The 23576-nt window shown below is 42.6% G+C and overlaps 1 protein-coding gene across 1 annotated transcript in view; it reads left to right on the top strand.

Moving 5' to 3' along the window:
• Positions 1 to 23576, top strand: part of SNX31 (sorting nexin 31) — a 250558-nt gene that overhangs the window by 154177 nt on the left and 72805 nt on the right. The window contains exons 9-10 of the mRNA XM_086966061.1: positions 5254 to 5346; positions 6803 to 7006. Coding sequence (XP_086822187.1) covers positions 5254 to 5346; positions 6803 to 7006 — 297 coding nt within the window. The remainder of the gene's footprint in view (positions 1 to 5253; positions 5347 to 6802; positions 7007 to 23576) is intronic.

Below are 23576 nucleotides of genomic sequence, written 5' to 3'. Positions count from 1 at the left end.
AAGAGATTTGTGATGGGAGAGAAGAAAAGGGTTGAAGGGAATAGGAATAGGAGTGGGGGTGAAGGGGCGTACCGACATGAGAAGGAGCAGGCCTAGGTAAAGCTACAAAAGTAAATAAATAAACTAATCAAAATGTCCTCCAGTACTGAATATTGTCCTGTGTACTGAAGTGTTGCCGAGTCCTCAGTCTGGAGTCTTTTTCCAAGGGAAGAGAAGCATTTGCCTATTAACGCTGTCAGTAAAGCGCTACATGTTCAAGGCAATGTACTGTTTGACCCAGGCCACATTTAGGAGCATTATTTTTTAATTCAACATTGTATTGTTTACTGCAGCCGCCTGCTCAAGAATTCGTACAGGTGTATAAAGAACGTGAGAATAACAATTTGCTTACTGTGGAGCTCCAGTCTACCCTCTTCCCATCTTAGAAGCTTTATATATCGTTAAATTGGAAGAGTGGAAATTGTGTTTCAGGCAAACGCACATTCTGGTATATCGTTTGGATCTTCTTGTGAGAAGTTGGCCTGATATTCAGTGTTCACTATTCTAGTGATCACTTTGTATCAGTCCAAACAACCCTTATGGTGATTGGTTGTAAGTCAACCGATAGACCTGCTATCCTAGTAGCATGGACAAGAGCAGTCTTCCGTCTAAACTCTAGAGGGCGTGTTAAGCCAGTATATTACCATCACATATACCCCTTGAACACCAAGTGAAAGGACACCACACAAGTGTTATGAAAAATAAACAGTGTATTTATTTAGATCACAACAGCCCTGTACTCTTTATGGGGACAGGGTACTAAGCACACAACAAAACTCTTACGAAAATACTTTAAGTTGCACAATTTACACAAATGCCCGAGGGGCACGGAAAACCATATACCATGGAAGTGGAATGCGAAATTACTAGCAGGTAAGTACTGGACTAATAGGCTTTGGAATCGCTAGGACTAAGTTACTGAACCTTCAGATTATTAGTAGGAGGCCCAGGGGACTCGGGTGCAGAGTGTGCACTCTCACGCGGGATGCGGGACAAAGTCTATGGAGGCTAGTAAAAGCAAAGTTAGTGTTCTCGGGCGAACCCGATAAGGTAGGTTGAAAACGAAAGTGGATCTGGACCCTTGGATAGTGAGGCTATGCTGGGGCACCGAAATGCCGAAGTTACCTAGCCCAGGGGCTGCGGCTGCATAGGTCTGAAAAGACGTCAGGAATCCTTGTTGACGAACCAGGAGCCTGAAAGAAGGAGTTGCTGGCAGGCGACCAGTGAAGATTGTTCGGTGGATCCAAGCCTGGATCGACGATGGAAGACACCTGTAAGCAGAGGGGACCAAGTCCTGAATCACTAGCCAGTGATCAGATGGGCACCAGGATGGTAGTCACCTCGACCAGGTGAGTGGGCGTCGCTGGGCTCTGCAGTCTCACGGACCAGGAGGCGTTGTCGGCGACCAGGATGGAGGTGCGAGCTGTCCCACGATGGTTGATGCTGTCGACGTCGCTGGACCCAGGATTGGGGCAACAAGTCTTGGCAAATTCAAGCCCACGCGGTGGACCTAAAATGGCGTCTGGAGTGGACCAGGAGGGTCCGGGGTGCTCCTCTTTTGGAAGGGAGCAAGGGCCAGTCTGGAGCAACCAGACTAGCAGTGGTGATGTCGTCGGTAGTCGTCGGGAAGGCCACAAGCCAGCGGGCTAGTAGCCAGACAACGCGGTGAGCAGCCAAAAAGCAGAAGGGCCCCACGCAGATCTCGTGGATGCTGGGGGGCTGGTCTTCGGTGCTGGAGCTGCTCAGGGTCGGGGCTTCTCGGACCCCAAAGCACTCACCAGAGGATCCCTCGGCGGTCGTGCTGGATAGAAGTCGTGCAGTTCTGATGATGGCCGGTCCCTCGGTCTCGTCGCACCTACGGTTCTCAGCTTAGCTGTAGAGGTAGGTAGAGGTCAGAGGTGCCAGGGAAGCCGGGTCTCGTCGAGCTGGTCAGTCGGATTCCGGAGGAAGGACGTGCAGCAAACCGCAGAGTTCTTAGATGGTGCCTGCGGATGCAGGGTGACTACTCCTTAGCCACAAGGGAGAAATCTTGAGAAGAAGTCGAGAGTTCCTTTCGTAGAAAGTAGTTTCTTGATTCAAAGATGATCTAATTTGGAAGGGTCCCCGCTCCTGCCTTTATCGTAAAGAAAGGGGTGGGTACGCGACTAGGTCCTGCCCTAGGGGTGGGACCAGGAAGGGGGGTGGTTACACCCCTCTCCCATGCCGGACTTTCCCCAGCTCAGGGGCTGGTGTGCCCCTGGAACTGGTTCTAGCCGGCAGATGCATAGTGAGCACCGGGTTGCCACTTGCAGTCACCTTCCTGTAAAGCCCTGCCTACCCAGGATACACAAAACCCTGTCTGGGATGGTGCTAGCACCGCCCCTGACAGGAAACCCTTTGTCCAAGCTCCCCTCGCTGGAAGGACTCCCAGCTGCAGGGGGTCAGACTCGTGTCTGTGGTGGCAGCATCCATTTTGTGGAGCTGAGGCTTCAGTTAACTTTAACCGGGGTTCACAGTTACATACATGTTGTGTCCCTCTAGAAGGGTGGAATGTTAACCCCGTCGGCAGAATTGGCGAGGGGTTAGTATTCCAATTCGTATGACACCTTACTTGACATGTTTTGATAAAGCGATACCAAAGATAGCATTTAACCGCGAGGATTATAATGCACTTAAGAGTATATGGTATGCGTTATCATGGAACAGCTATTAGGACTTGGTTCCGCAAGCTGCAAACGGGCTCAGCTCATGCCAGAGTACCATCTCACACGATCCCAAGCACTCTGCCTTCAGGATTGTCAAGGCCTGCCATAGGAGTGACTGATAGGAATCTGTGTGTCCATTTTTAGGGTTAGATATAGGTATACTATATCTACAGCAAAGGGTGATTACACCACCTTGCCCCAGCTGTCGTGCAGCCAGTTGTGTCAGATTTAGATGGCCAGCCAGGGGTGGCATAATACATGCTTCAGCCCCTGGTAGGCCCTGGGTACACCGATGCCCTGAGTTACAGGGTCTGATAAGGTGGCCCAGTACCAATTGGAAATGTACCTAAGGTACATGGAATCCATTTTAGAGAGAGAGCAGCAGGCCTGGGGTCCTGATTGGCAGGGTCCCAGGCCAACTAAGTCGGAAAACCAGCAAAACACCAGGCAAAAAGTTGGGGGCAACCATAGTCAGGTATCCACCTTCCTACACTTCTCACTCAGATTTCCCCCTTCTTTGTGTTGCACGACTCGAGTTGCTTATGCCGGCTCATCTTATTTGTTGCACTGTGGTGAGGCTGTTATTTGTTCACCCGTAGATCTGCAGACCTACAAGTACAATAATGCAAAGTAAAGAAATAAGATTTTGACAACTAGATATCTTTCTTTACATATGAACCAATGTCTGGATATGTTTGTAAAAAAAATTCTCTAAATCCTTTGAAAACCTTAGTAACAAATGTACTAGGCTGTATCATAGCTGTAACTTCAATGACCATTTATATCATTCGCCATTGATTCTTTACTAATGTAGTTAAATCATTGTTCTGTTTAATTTATACCTCATCGTGATTTTTATAGGTGTTTAATGCACGTTTCCCGCCTCTGGCTGCTGAAGTTTTTCAAAGTATTGAGACCAAAGGCTTGGAAAATGCACACTGGTAGCACAGAACCTTCTCTAGCCCTGTATCAAGGGTGTCCACAAAGAAATGTACAGCAACCAGTGGGAACATGTTGATCGGGCGGTCAAAGCAGCAGTTATAGCATTCTTGCATAATTAAACTATGTGAATACTTCACAATATTTGCAAGCAGAAGGTGGTTATTGTTTTGTGTGCAACCTCTGTGACTAATGGGTGAATATTATTTGCAGCAGCTTCTTGCCATAGATGTGCAGTGGCTGCAGCATGGCCAGAATGTTATTTTTCTGTTGGCGGCCCTTTCTCTCACAGTGGGGGCAAACACGACCTGCTGCCGGCACCGGGGCAGGGTAGGGCATCTCTTAAAGTGAGCTGCATTGAACTGAAGGTTGGTGGCTGCTCTTGCTCTGGTCTTATCAGAAGCTGTCCTACCCACGAGCGAAACTCAGTGCCATTGTTCGGTCTATCCGTTTGCTTGCGTTTGCCCATTACATTCAGACTACCATAGCCTGGCTGGTCTGCAGTTAGCATGCATGCACATGAACGCAAACGGACTACCTGGCTGCTGAATGGTACCCATTTAATTCCAGTCAACTGGGATGGAAACCAAGGCTCCACAAATAATGGATTGACCTACTTCAAATCATGGTCTGGTTTGTGGCAGTTCTGTAAATCTTGCAGGATTTGTGCAGCCTGCAGTAATCCACGACGGAAATTGACTTTCGCTGTTATATGAGAAATTGTTCAAAATGCGTGTCTTGCACGAAATGTGACACATGGTGGGGCAGTCTCTTGAGAATGGGTTCTGGTTCCACATCCAAGTTTCTTTCCTTTTTTCTTTTCTTATTCCGTATATAGAGTATGCAATTGTATTGTAAATGTATATTTACTATAACCGAACCATTCTCCATTGGTGCAATTTTCCTGCACCTCTTCATTTGCTTTTCAACACATCAGTCAGGATTGGGTCTTAAAACAATGCCTGGAATTTTTTTAATATCCGCTCTACATTTACCAGCCAAAAATTCAACCCTCTTCATAGCAGTTTTGACCCCCTACTAAACATTTATAAACAAGAGGCTGAATCATTTAACAGCAGACAGTTTTTTTTAAAGAAAGTGCCTTAAAAACCTTAGTGGTTACTAATTATGAAGGTAAACTCATTACATTTTCCAATCCATTATCTAAGAATACAATTTCACAGCAGCAAATAATGTGGGTCTGAGAGTTTGTGTTGCTCGCTCAAGGGAAGGTGGGCTGCGGATCCATTTGCTCCATCATCCCAAAAATCAACCCCTTTTCAACAGCCCTACAGTGGTTTTCCCTGTGCCCCCCTACTGCCAGTCCCACACTGTCATCAGAAAGCAAAGCACTGGGTAGTGCTGCACTATAGTCTCTGGAACTGAATATAAATGTAATTTTCATTTGTACATAAAAGTAGAAACAGTTTGCATAAACATATCCGTTTCTGAATGATTAAACTAGAATTGAGGAGCAACAATTTGAATATGTATTGGATTTTAGATGATGCTACTAGATGATACTTTTTATTTTTTTTAACTGTGCACACATTTAAATGTTTACAATTCTGTTTGTATATCATCCGAGTAGGCACTTCAGGAAATTGAGCAGCAGTGGTCAAGGCCAACAATTGAACAACTTGTGAAACTGAATAGTCTTGAAAAATCAGGGAATTATGTTAAGGTATGTCTAAGATTAAGGGGTTCTGCGTCTGTCTGGCACCTGACCTTTTGTATTCTTGTGATTCTTTGTCATCTGATATGCACTGCCCCCATGCTTCCAGTATGAGAATCCATTCTGATATGATGTAAATCCTAATAGCAACCAATTTAGCAGATTTCCCTAGCGTCAATATTGACCTAATCATCTGTGTCACTAGCAGTTTCTAAATGATGTAGCCACTTTGAGATTAATGCATGAACACACAGGCGCTGTGCGGCAGGTCAAAATTTAGCACCTTACAAAATAGTGCAGTAAACAATCATCTTGACAATGGAAGATCACTAGAATATGGCATGTAAGTGTTTCTTAGCTATTTTGCCTTTCTCCCAAACACCCTACTCAACACAAGAGTGGCAGCCACCACCCAAGACTCATTGCACCCATCCTCACTCTCCTTTGTTTACCAATCCTAACATGCCCATGGACTGTAACCATTTGAATATGTGGCTGTGCTTGCCACTATATCCTCGACTTCAAACACTGAACAATTAACACTTTTAGTGGTGCTGGAAATTTGTTTGCGGTAAGGGTATCGGTGTTAGATCAATGAAGCCGCAGGGATTGTGAAAAATCCAAGCACAACACTAAAAACAAGTATGACAGAGGAGTTACCTGTTCAGCAGGGGAATGGTGTGTGGGCGTGTAGTATATTGCCAATGGTGAATTTTAAAGTACACTGTTGCAAATATATTACTAAAGCATGGAGTGCTACCACATTTGCTGAGACCATCCCCTCTGAGGGCTGTTAACTCTGATCCATAGGTATGTGGGGCATGATCCTGAGTCTCAGGTCTGCGGGCCATGACCCTAAGCCTCCGGCCTGAGAGACCTAGACTTTTAGCCTCATACATGCGAGGTCTGACTTAAAGCAAGCTTTGTTTATTTCAGACTGCTTTTCTACCCTATGATATGTTGGTGAAAGTACACTTAGACGGAACCCTTCCATGCTGTCCATTCACTTTCAAGTTTGTCATGTAATTTTAAAGCAAACGAATGTTATCATTTTATGCAAAATGATTCCAGGTCCCGAACTGTTTTCCGATCAGTTTTTGCCGCAATAGCACGGTTTTTCTACACTGGTTTAAATTTTAGATTGTCTCCCTTCTAAAGTGTTTTAGGTACCCGCTTTGCGCGTCCTAAATCACTGCACATGCTCAACTGTTGTATCTGTATAGGAACAATGACACAGAATTAATATTGTTGTGGAAGGAAGAACCCGTATGTTTTAGCAATATGTACTGTATGTACCGCTCATTTTTACTTCTACCACTTTATTTGTACTCCATTTTTTTTTAAAGCTTTTATCACGTGTCGAAATAAAGTTTATACAGAGTTTGTCATGTCTTGAAATAAAAGTTAAAACGAGGAAGTGTATCTTTTCTGGGTGTTTCCCTAACTATAACCGATCTCTCTTCAGTTTTTAGAGCTTATGCAGGAGGTGCGGCAGTATGGATGTATTCAACTCGACCTCTGTACTATTGACCACCCAGAGCCGGACTGTGAGGCACGCATCTCTGTTGGCAGTCAGGAGATGCATTGCTGCGTAAAGCTGGGTAACAACACAACAGAGGAGATTGCCTTTAAAGTCAATATGATACGATGCTGGGAGGTCACATTTCTAGTAGGTATCAAGATTTTTTTATTCATTGGTAAATAACTCTTGTGAACAGTCTGACCCACTACTTTAAGTACTATTATCCTTTCACCCTCCCTTTATGTCCTATTATGTTATCTAAACACAAGGGGACTGTGTCTGGTCCCCTACAAGATGCACAGCAGAGTCTGCTAGAAATGAATCCAATAAATCAAGTTTTACGTTTTTTCTTCAGTTATTCCACTTATTTTTCCATATATTTCATCCAATTTTTACTGCTTCAATTTATTTGACTCATTTTTCTTTGTCGTTCAAAAAGCACACAGGAGCATTAAAGGTTTCCTTATGCCACAATATGTATTAAAAATCGCCCAATGCATTTCGGGGTAGACCCTTCGTCAGGGGCATCTAAAATGTAAACAAATCAATAAACAATAATTTAATGCTTTTGTTACAACTATCGAGTTCCAGCAAATTAACCTACCATTGTTTTTTTTTTTTTAAAAACACTAAATTGTCATATCATCTATGTAAACCCTCACTAAAACAATCCTTGTGCGGAACACCCCTTCTTTTCAAACCTAACCCTGTTAGTTAAACAACCCATCCCCTCTCCATGAGTGCTTGCTATCGCTATTTTTGCCCAGGAAACAATTATCCAACAGCTAATGTTGCAACAGTAACAACTAGCTTACCGTGACACAAGTTCCTCTTTTAGATTTATAGCAGCATTTTCCTTATATTCACTTAGTTTTTAATCCCTTTCAAACATCATTACGTTCTCATATGGTGCTGCCTGCTGCACGTTCATCCTTCTTGACTAACGCTGCTTTAGCTATTGCAAACCTGTGCTAGCACTTATCACCCACTCTGCCCACCAGGTGATTAATCACATGTCTTTGTTCAAGAGCTCCACAGTTTTAACTCGTTCTTCACAGGTTATACCGTCGCACTAAAAGTCTCAAGCCACTACATTTCCCAGAACACCCCATCCTAAATACCCTGTTTGTGAACAAACAATTTAAAGAAGACATGTGTCAACAAAGATACAACAATAATAGCGTCACAGTTTATATTATCTACAAAACAGCTAATCCCAATGGTGTTTAGTGCTGAAAATAATCGCGTTTACTCAGGAAACACGACTCCTGCTTTCGTCCATGTGCTCGTCAGTTACCAATTTGTCCAAAGTTAATCACTATATTCTATTGCTCCATCGTAGTCTTGGGTGCACTCACGCCAATTTTGGGCAGAAGTCCGTTTGATAAATTACAATGGTGGAGGAATGCACACCTTTTTTCTCCAAGTTTATGCGTCACATTTATTCTGTCCATTATATTCAAACCACTGTAGGCGTGCAAACTTGTATCTCGCTCCACCCATTTGTGCAAGGAAAATAGCAAAACACAAGGGGACCGTGTCTGGTCCCCTACAAGATGCACAGCCGAGTCTGCCATAAATGAATTCAGGGCAAGGATCCAGAGCACACTATACACAATAGATATCGATCATATGTTCAACTCTTCATTCCTTCAGGATAGATCACCCAAATGCGTTATTTTCAAAAAGTTTTTTATTTTCATCAGCGTTCCCCACTTGGGAGTCACTGTGCTTATCACTTTAGCCTACACGTGTTTCATCACAGCATGTGGCTGTGAATCTTCAGGGCTATAAGAAATATAATAGAAAGCAAAATGATAAAAAGACAAGAGTACGTGTGAAAGGAGAGAAAGGGGGACACCAGTGCAGTGGAAACCAACACAGGAGGGACGGGAGTAGAATAAAATGGAAGGGGAATTTTTTGTGACTTAAAGCACCAAAATTTAATTTGACTCAGAATTCTATTTGATAATATCAGACTTTAGTGAGATAGAGTAATGTGTCGTGACATACGGCGCATTTGAGGATAGCTAGATATCTCCTGATTCCTATCTGTACTTAATGCAAGGGTGAGCAGTGAGGTGACTTATTTAAATTGAAGTTTACATTTTTTGAAATCAGATTTATCATACCAAAAAAATAATTGTATAGATTAGATGCCTGCGTCTGCACCATATTCATAATAGAATTTATGCCAATTCCTTAACGTTCAAAGTGGGAAGCGAGTATTTGAGAAACCAACACACTATACACATGTCTATGATAACTTATAGAAAGCGACAATCTATGGCTAATTATTCATGATCATCAGGATATTTACTAAACAGACATCTATACCTTTAAATTCCATTGAGTTTATACTACGGAAACTGTATTTACACGAGTATATGACATTACTCCTTAATGCTTAAAGAAGTTATAACTGTTTATAAAGCAAGTTCCCATTCAGTAAATCACAAGTTTCTATATAAGTACATTTGTCATGTTAGGGCGATAGTGCAGGATGTGCCTGAATGTTTAATAATAGTCATGAGAAACGCCACAAGAAATTGTCAAACCAAAGACATTGCACTACTCTCAATACTATTGCCTTCATTAATACGTGGACCAAGTTATCATTTAAGACATGCGGTAACAGTAAACAAGTGTGCTGTTTCACTCTACTATGGTATTAGGACTCATGAAAATAGCAGCAAGTCATTCCCTTCGTTAATCAAGTGACTATGTGTCTTCTCTTGCATGCGGTAATTGCAAAAAGGTGAGCCGTGTCACTCTATTGGGGTAATGGTGGCGGTGGCTAAAGTCTTACATGAGAATTTATTTATCGGCCAAGAAGTGGTATCTAGCAAAAAAGGAGAATTTTAGTGTACAGCTGCGAAATCACACAGGGAGAATGGAGTTATTACCTGATCTAAATGATCGAGGCGCGTGGTCTGTAGAGAAAAAGAATAAAGGGCGGATTTGTTGGTATATTAATTAGACACGCTATTACGCGTACATAAAAGTGGTGGCTCAAGGTTAAGTAAACTCACCGGGGAACCGGTGATAATTCCAACCCGGTCCTTATCGGGTGGTATATTCGCGTTCAAAGGGAAAAACGGCACCAGTTGGTATGTCCGGTTGCCGTCAGCAAATGCTTACTTGATAAGTTTCAAAATTGCAAGTATTCAAACAATGGTTATCAGGCAGGAAAATAAAAATAACGTGGGCGTTAAACGGGATTCTTCCACTGTGAGAATATTCACAAGGAGAGCTCGAATGCGCATGGATTAACGCGCGTCTTACCCGTGTTCAGCCCGTCTAGAAGCTTACTCCAGCTTCGGAATCGGTCTCCAAGTGCGGGAACAACATGATCAGTCGTTCCCGCCCCTTTTGAAAGCGCAGGTGGCAAAAAAGGCTAGACCGCTCAAGGTTAATGATACAGTCACTGGCAAAAAAAGAAGAGTTACTTCCCATAGACGCGTGTCGGAGTATTGACAAAGTCTTAGCCTACAGACCTCGTGTTTAGTGATCAGCATTAGTACAGAAGTAAAATTTATAAAATGTAATTTCTATTTATTAAAATAAATTGGGTTAAAATTCTGACAGAATCAAAGGATGTAACTGTATTGTTCTTGTAATTGAATAATTCGAGTCTCAAAGCCATCAGGACTTACGTTTAGTGAGTTTATATTGGTATAGAAAAAAGAATAATATGATGGCTTTTATCTATGCTTAATCTAATTAATTTACTGGAAAGGTTGGTGGCCAGTATCCGTGGGTTGTTTTGATAGAATTATTCCCGGAGTAGTTAAAATAAATGTGATTGGGAAAGTCATGTGAGGAGTATTATATGGACATTTATATAAATCATTCGCAGCTGCTAAAAAGAAATAGCAGTCGGGTAAATTCCTTTTATTCAAGGAAAGACCCCTCTGTGGGTCCATGTGACATGTTCTAGGATCTAATCATACTAAATCTAATTTGTCGGCAGTAGTTGTAAGAAACAAACTCCCTTAAAAAACTGGGAGGAAAAGAACATAGGATCCTCAAATCTATAGTATTCAATCCATTTAGTAACAGAAATCAGTGTAATCTGTGGAGTCATTCCCTTAACAACAATCTACGATTATAATCCAGACTAACAATTACATAAATTTTGCAAATAAACAAATGTTTTTATATTTTCTTCAAAGGCATTCTCACGTTCGGTACTGGACTGAAGAGGTTCTTTGCTCCATGTAGATTCAGTTGTACAAATGCCACAATGATACTGATATTCGAGATGAAATGTCTCACAGGGGATCAGCTTAGTTGTCTGGCCCTAAGAAAAAATGTAGTTCATCATCCGTATTCTGACCCGTTCTAGTCGTGTCTAGACGCATGATCCATAGTGCCTCTTGTCTTCTAAGGCGTAGTTCCCTGTTGCCTCCTCTTACTCCAGTTTGTACAACGTCAATGCCATAGAAGGTAAAAGATTTGATATTTCCTTGTGCAGGGCATGAGGCCATATGTATGGCCATGGGGTATCTTGGGTCCTTAGTTGCATATGCTCTGGCATGTTCTCTTATGCGTTCTCTGAGTGCCCTGATCGTACTTCCCACATATCTGCTTTTACATGCACATTCAATAATGTACACCGTGAATTTCGTGTCACAATTAATGTTTGTTTTGATTGGATATGGTTTAGATCTATGGTCCAAAAATGTTTTGATACCATGTTTTGCCCATCTACACATTGAGCACATTCCGCATTTGAAGAAACCCTTTGATTTCTGGGTCAGCCAGTCACAAGCTCTTGTGTCTTTGGGCACTGTTGGGCTTAGTCTGTTCTTTAGATTTCTTCCCCTGCGAAAAGTTATTTGAGGATGACTCCCTATTGCAGTTGCCAAGGTTCTGTCTGCACTAAGGATCCCCCAATGTTTGTGAAAACTCTTACGTACCACAGGACTTAATTCGTTAAAGTCTGTGATAAGTCTCACTGGTTGTTGGTTTTTCCCAGTTATAGGATTTTTTGGTGTTAAGGTTGACTCCCTGCTGATTTTTTTAATTTTTTTGTCCGCTTTAGAAATAATCTGAGGTTGATAACCTCTTTTTGAGAACCTGGACTGCATGTCTTGTATACAGGTTTCAAACTCTTGTTCCTCGCTACAGTTCCTTCTTGCTCTCATAAATTCACCGTAGGGGATACCATTTATCTGATGGATAGGATGACAACTGTTGCTATGAAGAATTGCATTGCATGCTGTTGTTTTGCGGAATAACCTGCTGTGCAGAGCCCCATCTTTTACATATAGTTCCAGGTCCAAAAAAGAAACCTTGGAACTGCTGATGTGCGTGGTGAATCGCATATTCATATCATTGTCATTTAGATAAGCACAGAAATCCATAAGTGTAGTCTCAGTTCCTGACCATATTAGGAGGCAGTCGTCAATGTAACGGCCCCAGTAAAGTATGTAGTCAATCCATTTAGTTCCCCTGATGCTCCAAATCATGTCAGTCTCAAGGGCGCCCATGTAAATGTTAGCAAAAGACGGGGAAAATCTAGACCCCATGGCTACTCCCCTTATTTGTTTATACCATTTTTTGTCAAATACAAAAAAATTTTGGTTCAAAATGATATCCATCATTGTTACCAGCATTTTGGTGTGTTCGAGCAATGTGATGGGTCTGGTATTCAATGCTCTGGTTGCGGCTGCTAGTCCCAGGTTCGGTTCTATGGAGGTGTAGAGCGATACCACATCAAGGGTCGCCAGTATCAATCCAGGTTGCCATGTGATGTCTGCTAAAATGCTCAAAATATGTTTGGAATCCTGTATGTAGGATGGCATGTTTTTTACCAATGGATTTAGGAACTTATCCACATATTGCGAGAGTCTCTCTGTGGGACCCCCAATCCCCGACACAATTGGTCTTCCTGGTGGAAATGAAGCAGTTTTATGAATTTTGGGGAGAGTATATAACCAAGGGTAAGATGGACGTGTTACTTTTAGGTATAAATATTCCGCATCATTTATCAAGCCCGCATCCTTCCAATCTCTCAGATGGTTGTTGATCAGTATAGTTAAGGGACCCATGGGGTTGTTGGGGATAGCTTCATAACAGGAGTTGTCAGAAAGTTGGGAGAAAATTTCAGTGTTGTAATCTAATTTGTTCATGATCACTACATTTCCCCCCTTGTCAGCTTCTCGGATAACGATGTCCTGGTTGTCGCTCAGGGTTCTTAGTGCTATTCTTTCTTCCCTCGTCAAATTGTCTCTTTTAATATGTCTTTGGTTAGATGTTTTAGTCTCATATTTATTGATATCTTCCAACACAAGTTTGTGGAAGGTGTCAATGGTATTGCCACTCGGCAAAGTAGGTGTCCATTTGGACTTGCTTTTAAGGCCACTGTCTATGGTACTGTTCGTCTTTAGTTCCAAATCGGTTAGTAAGTCATTGAAGGAATTTGGTGGATCATCAAAATCCGTGATTGATAGTAGCAGATGTGACGCCAGGACCTCTTGGATGCTGATAGGGTTGGTGGAGACCTCTACAGAATCGTCAGCGCCAATGGCATTATCTGTTGGTGTACCCCAAAACTGTTTTTTTAGTTTGAGTCCTCTAATATATTTGAACAGGTCAATCTTCATCCTACATGGATCTCCGTGTTCCGTGGGGTTGAAACTTAGACCTTTGCTCAGTAGTGAAATCATGTGTTTGTCCAGGTTTACGGATGAGAGGTTGATCACCTGTACATCCTGATCACATGTGTCATTCACTTCTTGTTGCCGGATCGCAGTCTCTCTCTGTAGTCGTCTTTGTCCTCCTCTCTGGCCTCTGCGGGTTTTGTGTAGGTTTGAGTTACTCTTGTGCGATTTGTTATTTTCATTGTCCTGACTTCCCGAGAAAAAGTATTGCTGGCCCCGGAGGTCGTTGGTGTGTTTCTGGATTCTTGATCTGCTCTCGTGTTATCTTCCGTTTCGCTCTCTGTCTCAGGAACACTGCTTAGGGAGGTATTGCTTGAGGAAATATTGGAGGCTCCAGATCTGGCGGCTTGTTGGTTGTTGGCCGGTTTCTGAAATTGTTGATCATATTTTTTCGCAAAGGTGAATACCCTTCCTTCCCGGTAATCAGCCTCATCTCTGCGTATTTGCCTAGCCTTGCGATCCTTAATATCATTCTGATGTTTGGTCAGGATATCTTCCAAGATTTTATAGTTTTTTTCAGTTGCATCTTTAAGATTGAGGGCTTCTATCTCCTTCTCTAGTTCCACAATTTCTGCCTGTAATTTAGTAACTTTTCGGTCAGCGTTTTCAATCAGAATTCTCATCAAGTTGGTGGAATTCATGGTTACTGATTCCTCCCATTTGTTCAGGAGGTCGTCATCAAGATCATCAAAGGTTGGGAAGGTCTGTGATCGAAGACCTCTCGGTATTCTCTGTACCCTTAAATACTGCTTCAATGTTGCACCATCCCACCAACGTGAGTTTTCGGTTTTTTTGAGTCTCTCTAGTTTGAGAAATTTTTGTTTCAAACTGGTTCCTTTTTGCTGGTTTCCACTTGTATTGGTGTTAGATGACTGTGTGCCTTTGGCAAGATTCTCGAACATCTCGGAGGCGATCTTATCCCTATCCATTCTGAGCCGGGTAGTACGTGGATCTAAAACCGAAAACTCACGTTGGTGGGATGGTGCAACATTGAAGCAGTATTTAAGGGTACAGAGAATACCGAGAGGTCTTCGATCACAGACCTTCCCAACCTTTGATGATCTTGATGACGACCTCCTGAACAAATGGGAGGAATCAGTAACCATGAATTCCACCAACTTGATGAGAATTCTGATTGAAAACGCTGACCGAAAAGTTACTAAATTACAGGCAGAAATTGTGGAACTAGAGAAGGAGATAGAAGCCCTCAATCTTAAAGATGCAACTGAAAAAAACTATAAAATCTTGGAAGATATCCTGACCAAACATCAGAATGATATTAAGGATCGCAAGGCTAGGCAAATACGCAGAGATGAGGCTGATTACCGGGAAGGAAGGGTATTCACCTTTGCGAAAAAATATGATCAACAATTTCAGAAACCGGCCAACAACCAACAAGCCGCCAGATCTGGAGCCTCCAATATTTCCTCAAGCAATACCTCCCTAAGCAGTGTTCCTGAGACAGAGAGCGAAACGGAAGATAACACGAGAGCAGATCAAGAATCCAGAAACACACCAACGACCTCCGGGGCCAGCAATACTTTTTCTCGGGAAGTCAGGACAATGAAAATAACAAATCGCACAAGAGTAACTCAAACCTACACAAAACCCGCAGAGGCCAGAGAGGAGGACAAAGACGACTACAGAGAGAGACTGCGATCCGGCAACAAGAAGTGAATGACACATGTGATCAGGATGTACAGGTGATCAACCTCTCATCCGTAAACCTGGACAAACACATGATTTCACTACTGAGCAAAGGTCTAAGTTTCAACCCCACGGAACACGGAGATCCATGTAGGATGAAGATTGACCTGTTCAAATATATTAGAGGACTCAAACTAAAAAAACACTTTTGGGGTACACCAACAGATAATGCCATTGGCGCTGACGATTCTGTAGAGGTCTCCACCAAACCTATCAGCATCCAAGAGGTCCTGGCGTCACATCTGCTACTATCAATCACAGATTTTGATGATCCACCAAATTCCTTCAATGACTTACTAACCGATTTGGAACTAAAGACGAACAGTACCATAGACAGTGGCCTTAAAAGCAAGTCCAAATGGACACCTACTTTGCCGAGTGGCAATACCATTGACACCTTCCACAAACTTGTGTTGGAAGATATCAATAAATATGAGACTAAAACATCTAACCAAAGACATATTAAAAGAGACAATTTGACGAGGGAAGAAAGAATAGCACTAAGAACCCTGAGCGACAACCAGGACATCGTTATCCGAGAAGCTGACAAGGGGGGAAATGTAGTGATCATGAACAAATTAGATTACAACACTGAAATTTTCTCCCAACTTTCTGACAACTCCTGTTATGAAGCTATCCCCAACAACCCCATGGGTCCCTTAACTATACTGATCAACAACCATCTGAGAGATTGGAAGGATGCGGGCTTGATAAATGATGCGGAATATTTATACCTAAAAGTAACACGTCCATCTTACCCTTGGTTATATACTCTCCCCAAAATTCATAAAACTGCTTCATTTCCACCAGGAAGACCAATTGTGTCGGGGATTGGGGGTCCCACAGAGAGACTCTCGCAATATGTGGATAAGTTCCTAAATCCATTGGTAAAAAACATGCCATCCTACATACAGGATTCCAAACATATTTTGAGCATTTTAGCAGACATCACATGGCAACCTGGATTGATACTGGCGACCCTTGATGTGGTATCGCTCTACACCTCCATAGAACCGAACCTGGGACTAGCAGCCGCAACCAGAGCATTGAATACCAGACCCATCACATTGCTCGAACACACCAAAATGCTGGTAACAATGATGGATATCATTTTGAACCAAAAATTTTTTGTATTTGACAAAAAATGGTATAAACAAATAAGGGGAGTAGCCATGGGGTCTAGATTTTCCCCGTCTTTTGCTAACATTTACATGGGCGCCCTTGAGACTGACATGATTTGGAGCATCAGGGGAACTAAATGGATTGACTACATACTTTACTGGGGCCGTTACATTGACGACTGCCTCCTAATATGGTCAGGAACTGAGACTACACTTATGGATTTCTGTGCTTATCTAAATGACAATGATATGAATATGCGATTCACCACGCACATCAGCAGTTCCAAGGTTTCTTTTTTGGACCTGGAACTATATGTAAAAGATGGGGCTCTGCACAGCAGGTTATTCCGCAAAACAACAGCATGCAATGCAATTCTTCATAGCAACAGTTGTCATCCTATCCATCAGATAAATGGTATCCCCTACGGTGAATTTATGAGAGCAAGAAGGAACTGTAGCGAGGAACAAGAGTTTGAAACCTGTATACAAGACATGCAGTCCAGGTTCTCAAAAAGAGGTTATCAACCTCAGATTATTTCTAAAGCGGACAAAAAAATTAAAAAAATCAGCAGGGAGTCAACCTTAACACCAAAAAATCCTATAACTGGGAAAAACCAACAACCAGTGAGACTTATCACAGACTTTAACGAATTAAGTCCTGTGGTACGTAAGAGTTTTCACAAACATTGGGGGATCCTTAGTGCAGACAGAACCTTGGCAACTGCAATAGGGAGTCATCCTCAAATAACTTTTCGCAGGGGAAGAAATCTAAAGAACAGACTAAGCCCAACAGTGCCCAAAGACACAAGAGCTTGTGACTGGCTGACCCAGAAATCAAAGGGTTTCTTCAAATGCGGAATGTGCTCAATGTGTAGATGGGCAAAACATGGTATCAAAACATTTTTGGACCATAGATCTAAACCATATCCAATCAAAACAAACATTAATTGTGACACGAAATTCACGGTGTACATTATTGAATGTGCATGTAAAAGCAGATATGTGGGAAGTACGATCAGGGCACTCAGAGAACGCATAAGAGAACATGCCAGAGCATATGCAACTAAGGACCCAAGATACCCCATGGCCATACATATGGCCTCATGCCCTGCACAAGGAAATATCAAATCTTTTACCTTCTATGGCATTGACGTTGTACAAACTGGAGTAAGAGGAGGCAACAGGGAACTACGCCTTAGAAGACAAGAGGCACTATGGATCATGCGTCTAGACACGACTAGAACGGGTCAGAATACGGATGATGAACTACATTTTTTCTTAGGGCCAGACAACTAAGCTGATCCCCTGTGAGACATTTCATCTCGAATATCAGTATCATTGTGGCATTTGTACAACTGAATCTACATGGAGCAAAGAACCTCTTCAGTCCAGTACCGAACGTGAGAATGCCTTTGAAGAAAATATAAAAACATTTGTTTATTTGCAAAATTTATGTAATTGTTAGTCTGGATTATAATCGTAGATTGTTGTTAAGGGAATGACTCCACAGATTACACTGATTTCTGTTACTAAATGGATTGAATACTATAGATTTGAGGATCCTATGTTCTTTTCCTCCCAGTTTTTTAAGGGAGTTTGTTTCTTACAATTACTGCCGACAAATTAGATTTAGTATGATTAGATCCTAGAACATGTCACATGGACCCACAGAGGGGTCTTTCCTTGAATAAAAGGAATTTACCCGACTGCTATTTCTTTTTAGCAGCTGCGAATGATTTATATAAATGTCCTTATAATACTCCTCACATGACTTTCCCAATCACATTTATTTTAACTACTCCGGGAATAATTCTATCAAAACAACCCACGGATACTGGCCACCAACCTTTCCAGTAAATTAATTAGATTAAGCATAGATAAAAGCCATCATATTATTCTTTTTTCTATACCAATATAAACTCACTAAACGTAAGTCCTGATGGCTTTGAGACTCGAATTATTCAATTACAAGAACAATACAGTTACATCCTTTGATTCTGTCAGAATTTAACCCAATTTATTTTAATAAATAGAAATTACATTTTATAAATTTTACTTCTGTACTAATGCTGATCACTAAACACGAGGTCTGTAGGCTAAGACTTTGTCAATACTCCGACACGCGTCTATGGGAAGTAACTCTTCTTTTTTTGCCAGTGACTGTATCATTAACCTTGAGCGGTCTAGCCTTTTTTGCCACCTGCGCTTTCAAAAGGGGCGGGAACGACTGATCATGTTGTTCCCGCACTTGGAGACCGATTCCGAAGCTGGAGTAAGCTTCTAGACGGGCTGAACACGGGTAAGACGCGCGTTAATCCATGCGCATTCGAGCTCTCCTTGTGAATATTCTCACAGTGGAAGAATCCCGTTTAACGCCCACGTTATTTTTATTTTCCAGCCTGATAACCATTGTTTGAATACTTGCAATTTTGAAACTTATCAAGTAAGCATTTGCTGACGGCAACCGGACATACCAACTGGTGCCGTTTTTCCCTTTGAACGCGAATATACCACCCGATAAGGACCGGGTTGGAATTATCACCGGTTCCCCGGTGAGTTTACTTAACCTTGAGCCACCACTTTTATGTACGCGTAATAGCGTGTCTAATTAATATACCAACAAATCCGCCCTTTATTCTTTTTCTCTACAGACCACGCGCCTCGATCATTTAGATCAGGTAATAACTCCATTCTCCCTGTGTGATTTCGCAGCTGTACACTAAAATTCTCCTTTTTTGCTAGATACCACTTCTTGGCCGATAAATAAATTCTCATGTAAGACTTTAGCCACCGCCACCATTACCCCAATAGAGTGACACGGCTCACCTTTTTGCAATTACCGCATGCAAGAGAAGACACATAGTCACTTGATTAACGAAGGGAATGACTTGCTGCTATTTTCATGAGTCCTAATACCATAGTAGAGTGAAACAGCACACTTGTTTACTGTTACCGCATGTCTTAAATGATAACTTGATCCACGTATTAACGAAGGCAATAGTATTGAGAGTAGTGCAATGTCTTTGGTTTGACAATTTCTTGTGGCGTTTCTCATGACTATTATTAAACATTCAGGCACATCCTGCACTATCGCCCTAACATGACAAATGTACTTATATAGAAACTTGTGATTTACTGAATGGGAACTTGCTTTATAAACAGTTATAACTTCTTTAAGCATTAAGGAGTAATGTCATATACTCGTGTAAATACAGTTTCCGTAGTATAAACTCAATGGAATTTAAAGGTATAGATGTCTGTTTAGTAAATATCCTGATGATCATGAATAATTAGCCATAGATTGTCGCTTTCTATAAGTTATCATAGACATGTGTATAGTGTGTTGGTTTCTCAAATACTCGCTTCCCACTTTGAACGTTAAGGAATTGGCATAAATTCTATTATGAATATGGTGCAGACGCAGGCATCTAATCTATACAATTATTTTTTTGGTATGATAAATCTGATTTCAAAAAATGTAAACTTCAATTTAAATAAGTCACCTCACTGCTCACCCTTGCATTAAGTACAGATAGGAATCAGGAGATATCTAGCTATCCTCAAATGCGCCGTATGTCACGACACATTACTCTATCTCACTAAAGTCTGATATTATCAAATAGAATTCTGAGTCAAATTAAATTTTGGTGCTTTAAGTCACAAAAAATTCCCCTTCCATTTTATTCTACTCCCGTCCCTCCTGTGTTGGTTTCCACTGCACTGGTGTCCCCCTTTCTCTCCTTTCACACGTACTCTTGTCTTTTTATCATTTTGCTTTCTATTATATTTCTTATAGCCCTGAAGATTCACAGCCACATGCTGTGATGAAACACGTGTAGGCTAAAGTGATAAGCACAGTGACTCCCAAGTGGGGAACGCTGATGACAATAAAAAACTTTTTGAAAATAACGCATTTGGGTGATCTATCCTGAAGGAATGAAGAGTTGAACATATGATCGATATCTATTGTGTATAGTGTGCTCTGGATCCTTGCCCAGTCAAACTAAGATAGAGGTTTGTGTACCTCTTTCTTTACAGAGGTTAAGGTTTTCCTCTGTCCAAGAAGCACCTACTTTGATACCAAATCAACCTAATACTTTACCGTGATAAGTTGAGCGCCAGAAATTTCTGAACACTTCAAAAACCTACTCTCAGACTATAATAAATGAATTCAATAAATCAAGTTTTACGCCTAGGGTGGTTTGAATATAATGGACAGAATAAATGTGGCGCATAAACTTGGAGAAAAAAGGTGTGCATTCACCCACCATTGTGATTTATTATGTTATCTGGCATTTCTATAGCACATAACTCCAAGTAATGAAATGTTCGAGGCATGTGGGCTGCTGAATTCATATCTGTGCATAGATCGCTGCCTAGTGTTGGGTCCGGATGATTGCACATTGTTGTCCTGGTAGAGTCTTCGAAGTATCACAAGATAGGTGGCTCCTCCCCTGGACTACAGTGCGCATGGGCATCCTCTCCATCCTCAGATTGTTTTTTTCCGCCATTGGTTTCGGATGTACTTTCTCGACTCTAGTTCGGAAACTTTGTATTGACTCTTTCCTAAGGCCAAAAAGCCTTCAAAGCGTCGGTATTGTCTCGTTCGGTGCATGTTCCTTTCCAGTTCTTCGAACCAGACTTCGGAAGCCGGTTCTCGCTTCGACACCACAGGCCCAGACTACTACGACGACGATGGATCGGAGCCCGTTTAAACGATGCCCCGTCTGCAATTCAAAATACCCCCACATCGATGTGCACCCAGTGTGCAATAAATGTTTGTCCCCCGAGCACGACAAGGCCAGCTGTTTGGCCTGCTCGAAGTTCCGCTCCAAGAAGACGCTTAAACTTCGACGCGCAGCGAGGCAGTCGGCGCAACAGTCGGCGCCCGAACCGGTCAACATCTTCGAGGCCGGTGACTAAGAAGGCGCCGAAGATGAAGAAGAGGTTCCTGAAGAGCAGTCGGAACCAGCGTCGGAGCATGACTCCAACTTCGAGGTGGACGAGCAAGCTGAAGAGTACGTCCACGAAGAAGACGCCGTTGAGGTAGGGGACGATGAAGGGGCCATCGGAGCCGTCGATGACGACTCCAGTGATGAGGCAGGCCCAACCGCAGTAGCGGGGCCTATAACGGACATTACGCTCCCTACGGCTCAGGTCGAGGCATCGCCGACAGGCCTTAGCCAAGATCTTTCTACACGACAAAAAAGTCAAAAGGTTTTATTTGCATAATTTGTTAAAATTGTTACAAAATTCACATAATAAATAACAGTACAATTTTATTATTAAAATGCTAAAATTGTCTCTCGGCCTCTGTTTTGTTTGTGGCAGCGTTCATGAAATCCGAGGGTTGGAATTACCATTTTTGCCCGCCAACTGGGAGTCCTCCTGTTCTGTTAGTTCTAAAAGTTTTCTTGCTTCTGCCAAGAATTTAACTCCACGGCATGCTAGAATTATGGAGGTACCTCCGATCCAACTTGTGTCTGCAAGATCGAATGTTTAACACATTGAAGATGGATTTCAATAACAGTCGTCTCTGGATTGTCAGGGCCGGACAAATACAGGAAAGGTGGATGAGGGTTTAGTTTTTATACCCGCAAAGGCGACATTGGGACGTCTGGTGTGTTGCTTTCCACGCCGGTAGTAAATCCTTTGTAACATGCATCCTCATCCGATAATCTATAAAAGCCTTTTTTAGATGACCACTGAAGTGGGATGTTAAATATGAGTTTATTTTTGGGGTTGTAAAAGAGTTCATGATGGTCCAAGCATGCCGAAGTTTTGATAATAACTCTGTCTTCCACAAAGGATTTCCATTTTGCTGCCGAGTTAACAAATTCTTTTAGACTTGCCTTATCGGTCCCAGATTTCCAGACGGCTTCCAGTTCTAACTTTTCCACGCAGAGTATCAGATACTTCCCCAATTGTTCACAGATTCAGATTCCCCCCGTTTTTTAATTTCCTCCCAGCTTAGCCAGTCCAATGTATCTGGATCTGCAGATCTAAGTTTGCAACAGAATTTCGCGAAACCGCTCATGCTCCGGAACTTCTGGTTTTGCAAACCAAATTCTAGCCTAACTTGGGAGGCTGAGGCGGATTTTGGCAGGTTAAAACCGCTTTGTAAATTTTGATCTGTAAATCATTTAAAAGTTCCACCTCCTTGCCACACCAAGTGACTAGGCCGTAAGATAAAGTAGGCATAATCTGCGCTGCCATCGCTTTTAAAAGATCTTTCTACACGTTCTATAGCCCCGCGTCCAAGCCAGGCTAAGAACACATCTAAGGAGCCATCGGTCGATTCCTCTAAATCGAAACCGAAACCAACGGAGCCGGAATCGAAACCAAAACTACTTAAGATGGTGGTCGGTTCGACGTCGACGCCAGTCCGATCAAAGACTAGCGACAACCCTTCGGCGTCGAAAGTGCCTGTCACCTCGAAGACTGGAGCGTCGAAGCAGAGCTCAACCAGCAAACACGTCACCTTGACGCCGTCGACGTCCACGCTCAAACATGGCAACAAGGCCAAAGGCCTCCAAACGAAGAAGGCCGTCGAGCCGAAGATTTCAGGGCTCAAGCCACTGCTCAGCAAGCACCTCGAGCCGAAAGCCAAAGCAGACCCGAAACAGCAGGTCTCGTCGAAAGCTGGAAATGCTACACGCCGGGAGCTCGAGTCGACGCCATCAAGCAAGTATCCTCCTCAAGCGCTGAAGCAGCTCCAATCGACCACAACATCAAGCTCCAAAACCGTCGGACAGCCTCCGATTAAGTTCGGTCTTCCGCCAACGGCTCGAGCGAAGCAACTCGAACTCTACAGAGGCGTCAAACCTTCCAAGACGTTGTCGGCGCCTTCGAAGCCCGCCACCGAAGGGGTTGTGTTCCACGAAAGCTCGTACAACAACCAGTCAAAACTCTTTATCGACGCGGAATCAGGCAGGCTAACCATCCACAAGCGGAAGATCGCACCTGAACATCCCTTGGAAGGTTTCAAAATTCCTCTTAAACGGAAGAAGGACTCGGCCACCTCACCAGTTCTCTTCGAGCACGTTCAGGACTATTCGCAGCAAATGGCATATTCTCCAACACAAAGCGAGGAGGACATGGGTGAAGACTATGGTCAAGCGGCCTTCGCTTATCACGCTGACACTGATCAGGATGAGCCACAACAGTGGTCTGAGGCTGTAGATCAAACTGTAGACCCTGATGATCCACATGCTGCACCAG

The sequence above is a fragment of the Lissotriton vulgaris genome, chromosome 4_1 (assembly GCF_964263255.1).
Source record: "Lissotriton vulgaris chromosome 4_1, aLisVul1.2, whole genome shotgun sequence".
In the NCBI taxonomy this organism is placed as follows: Eukaryota; Metazoa; Chordata; class Amphibia; order Caudata; family Salamandridae; genus Lissotriton; species Lissotriton vulgaris.
This window is presented reverse-complemented; position numbering and strand designations above follow the sequence as displayed.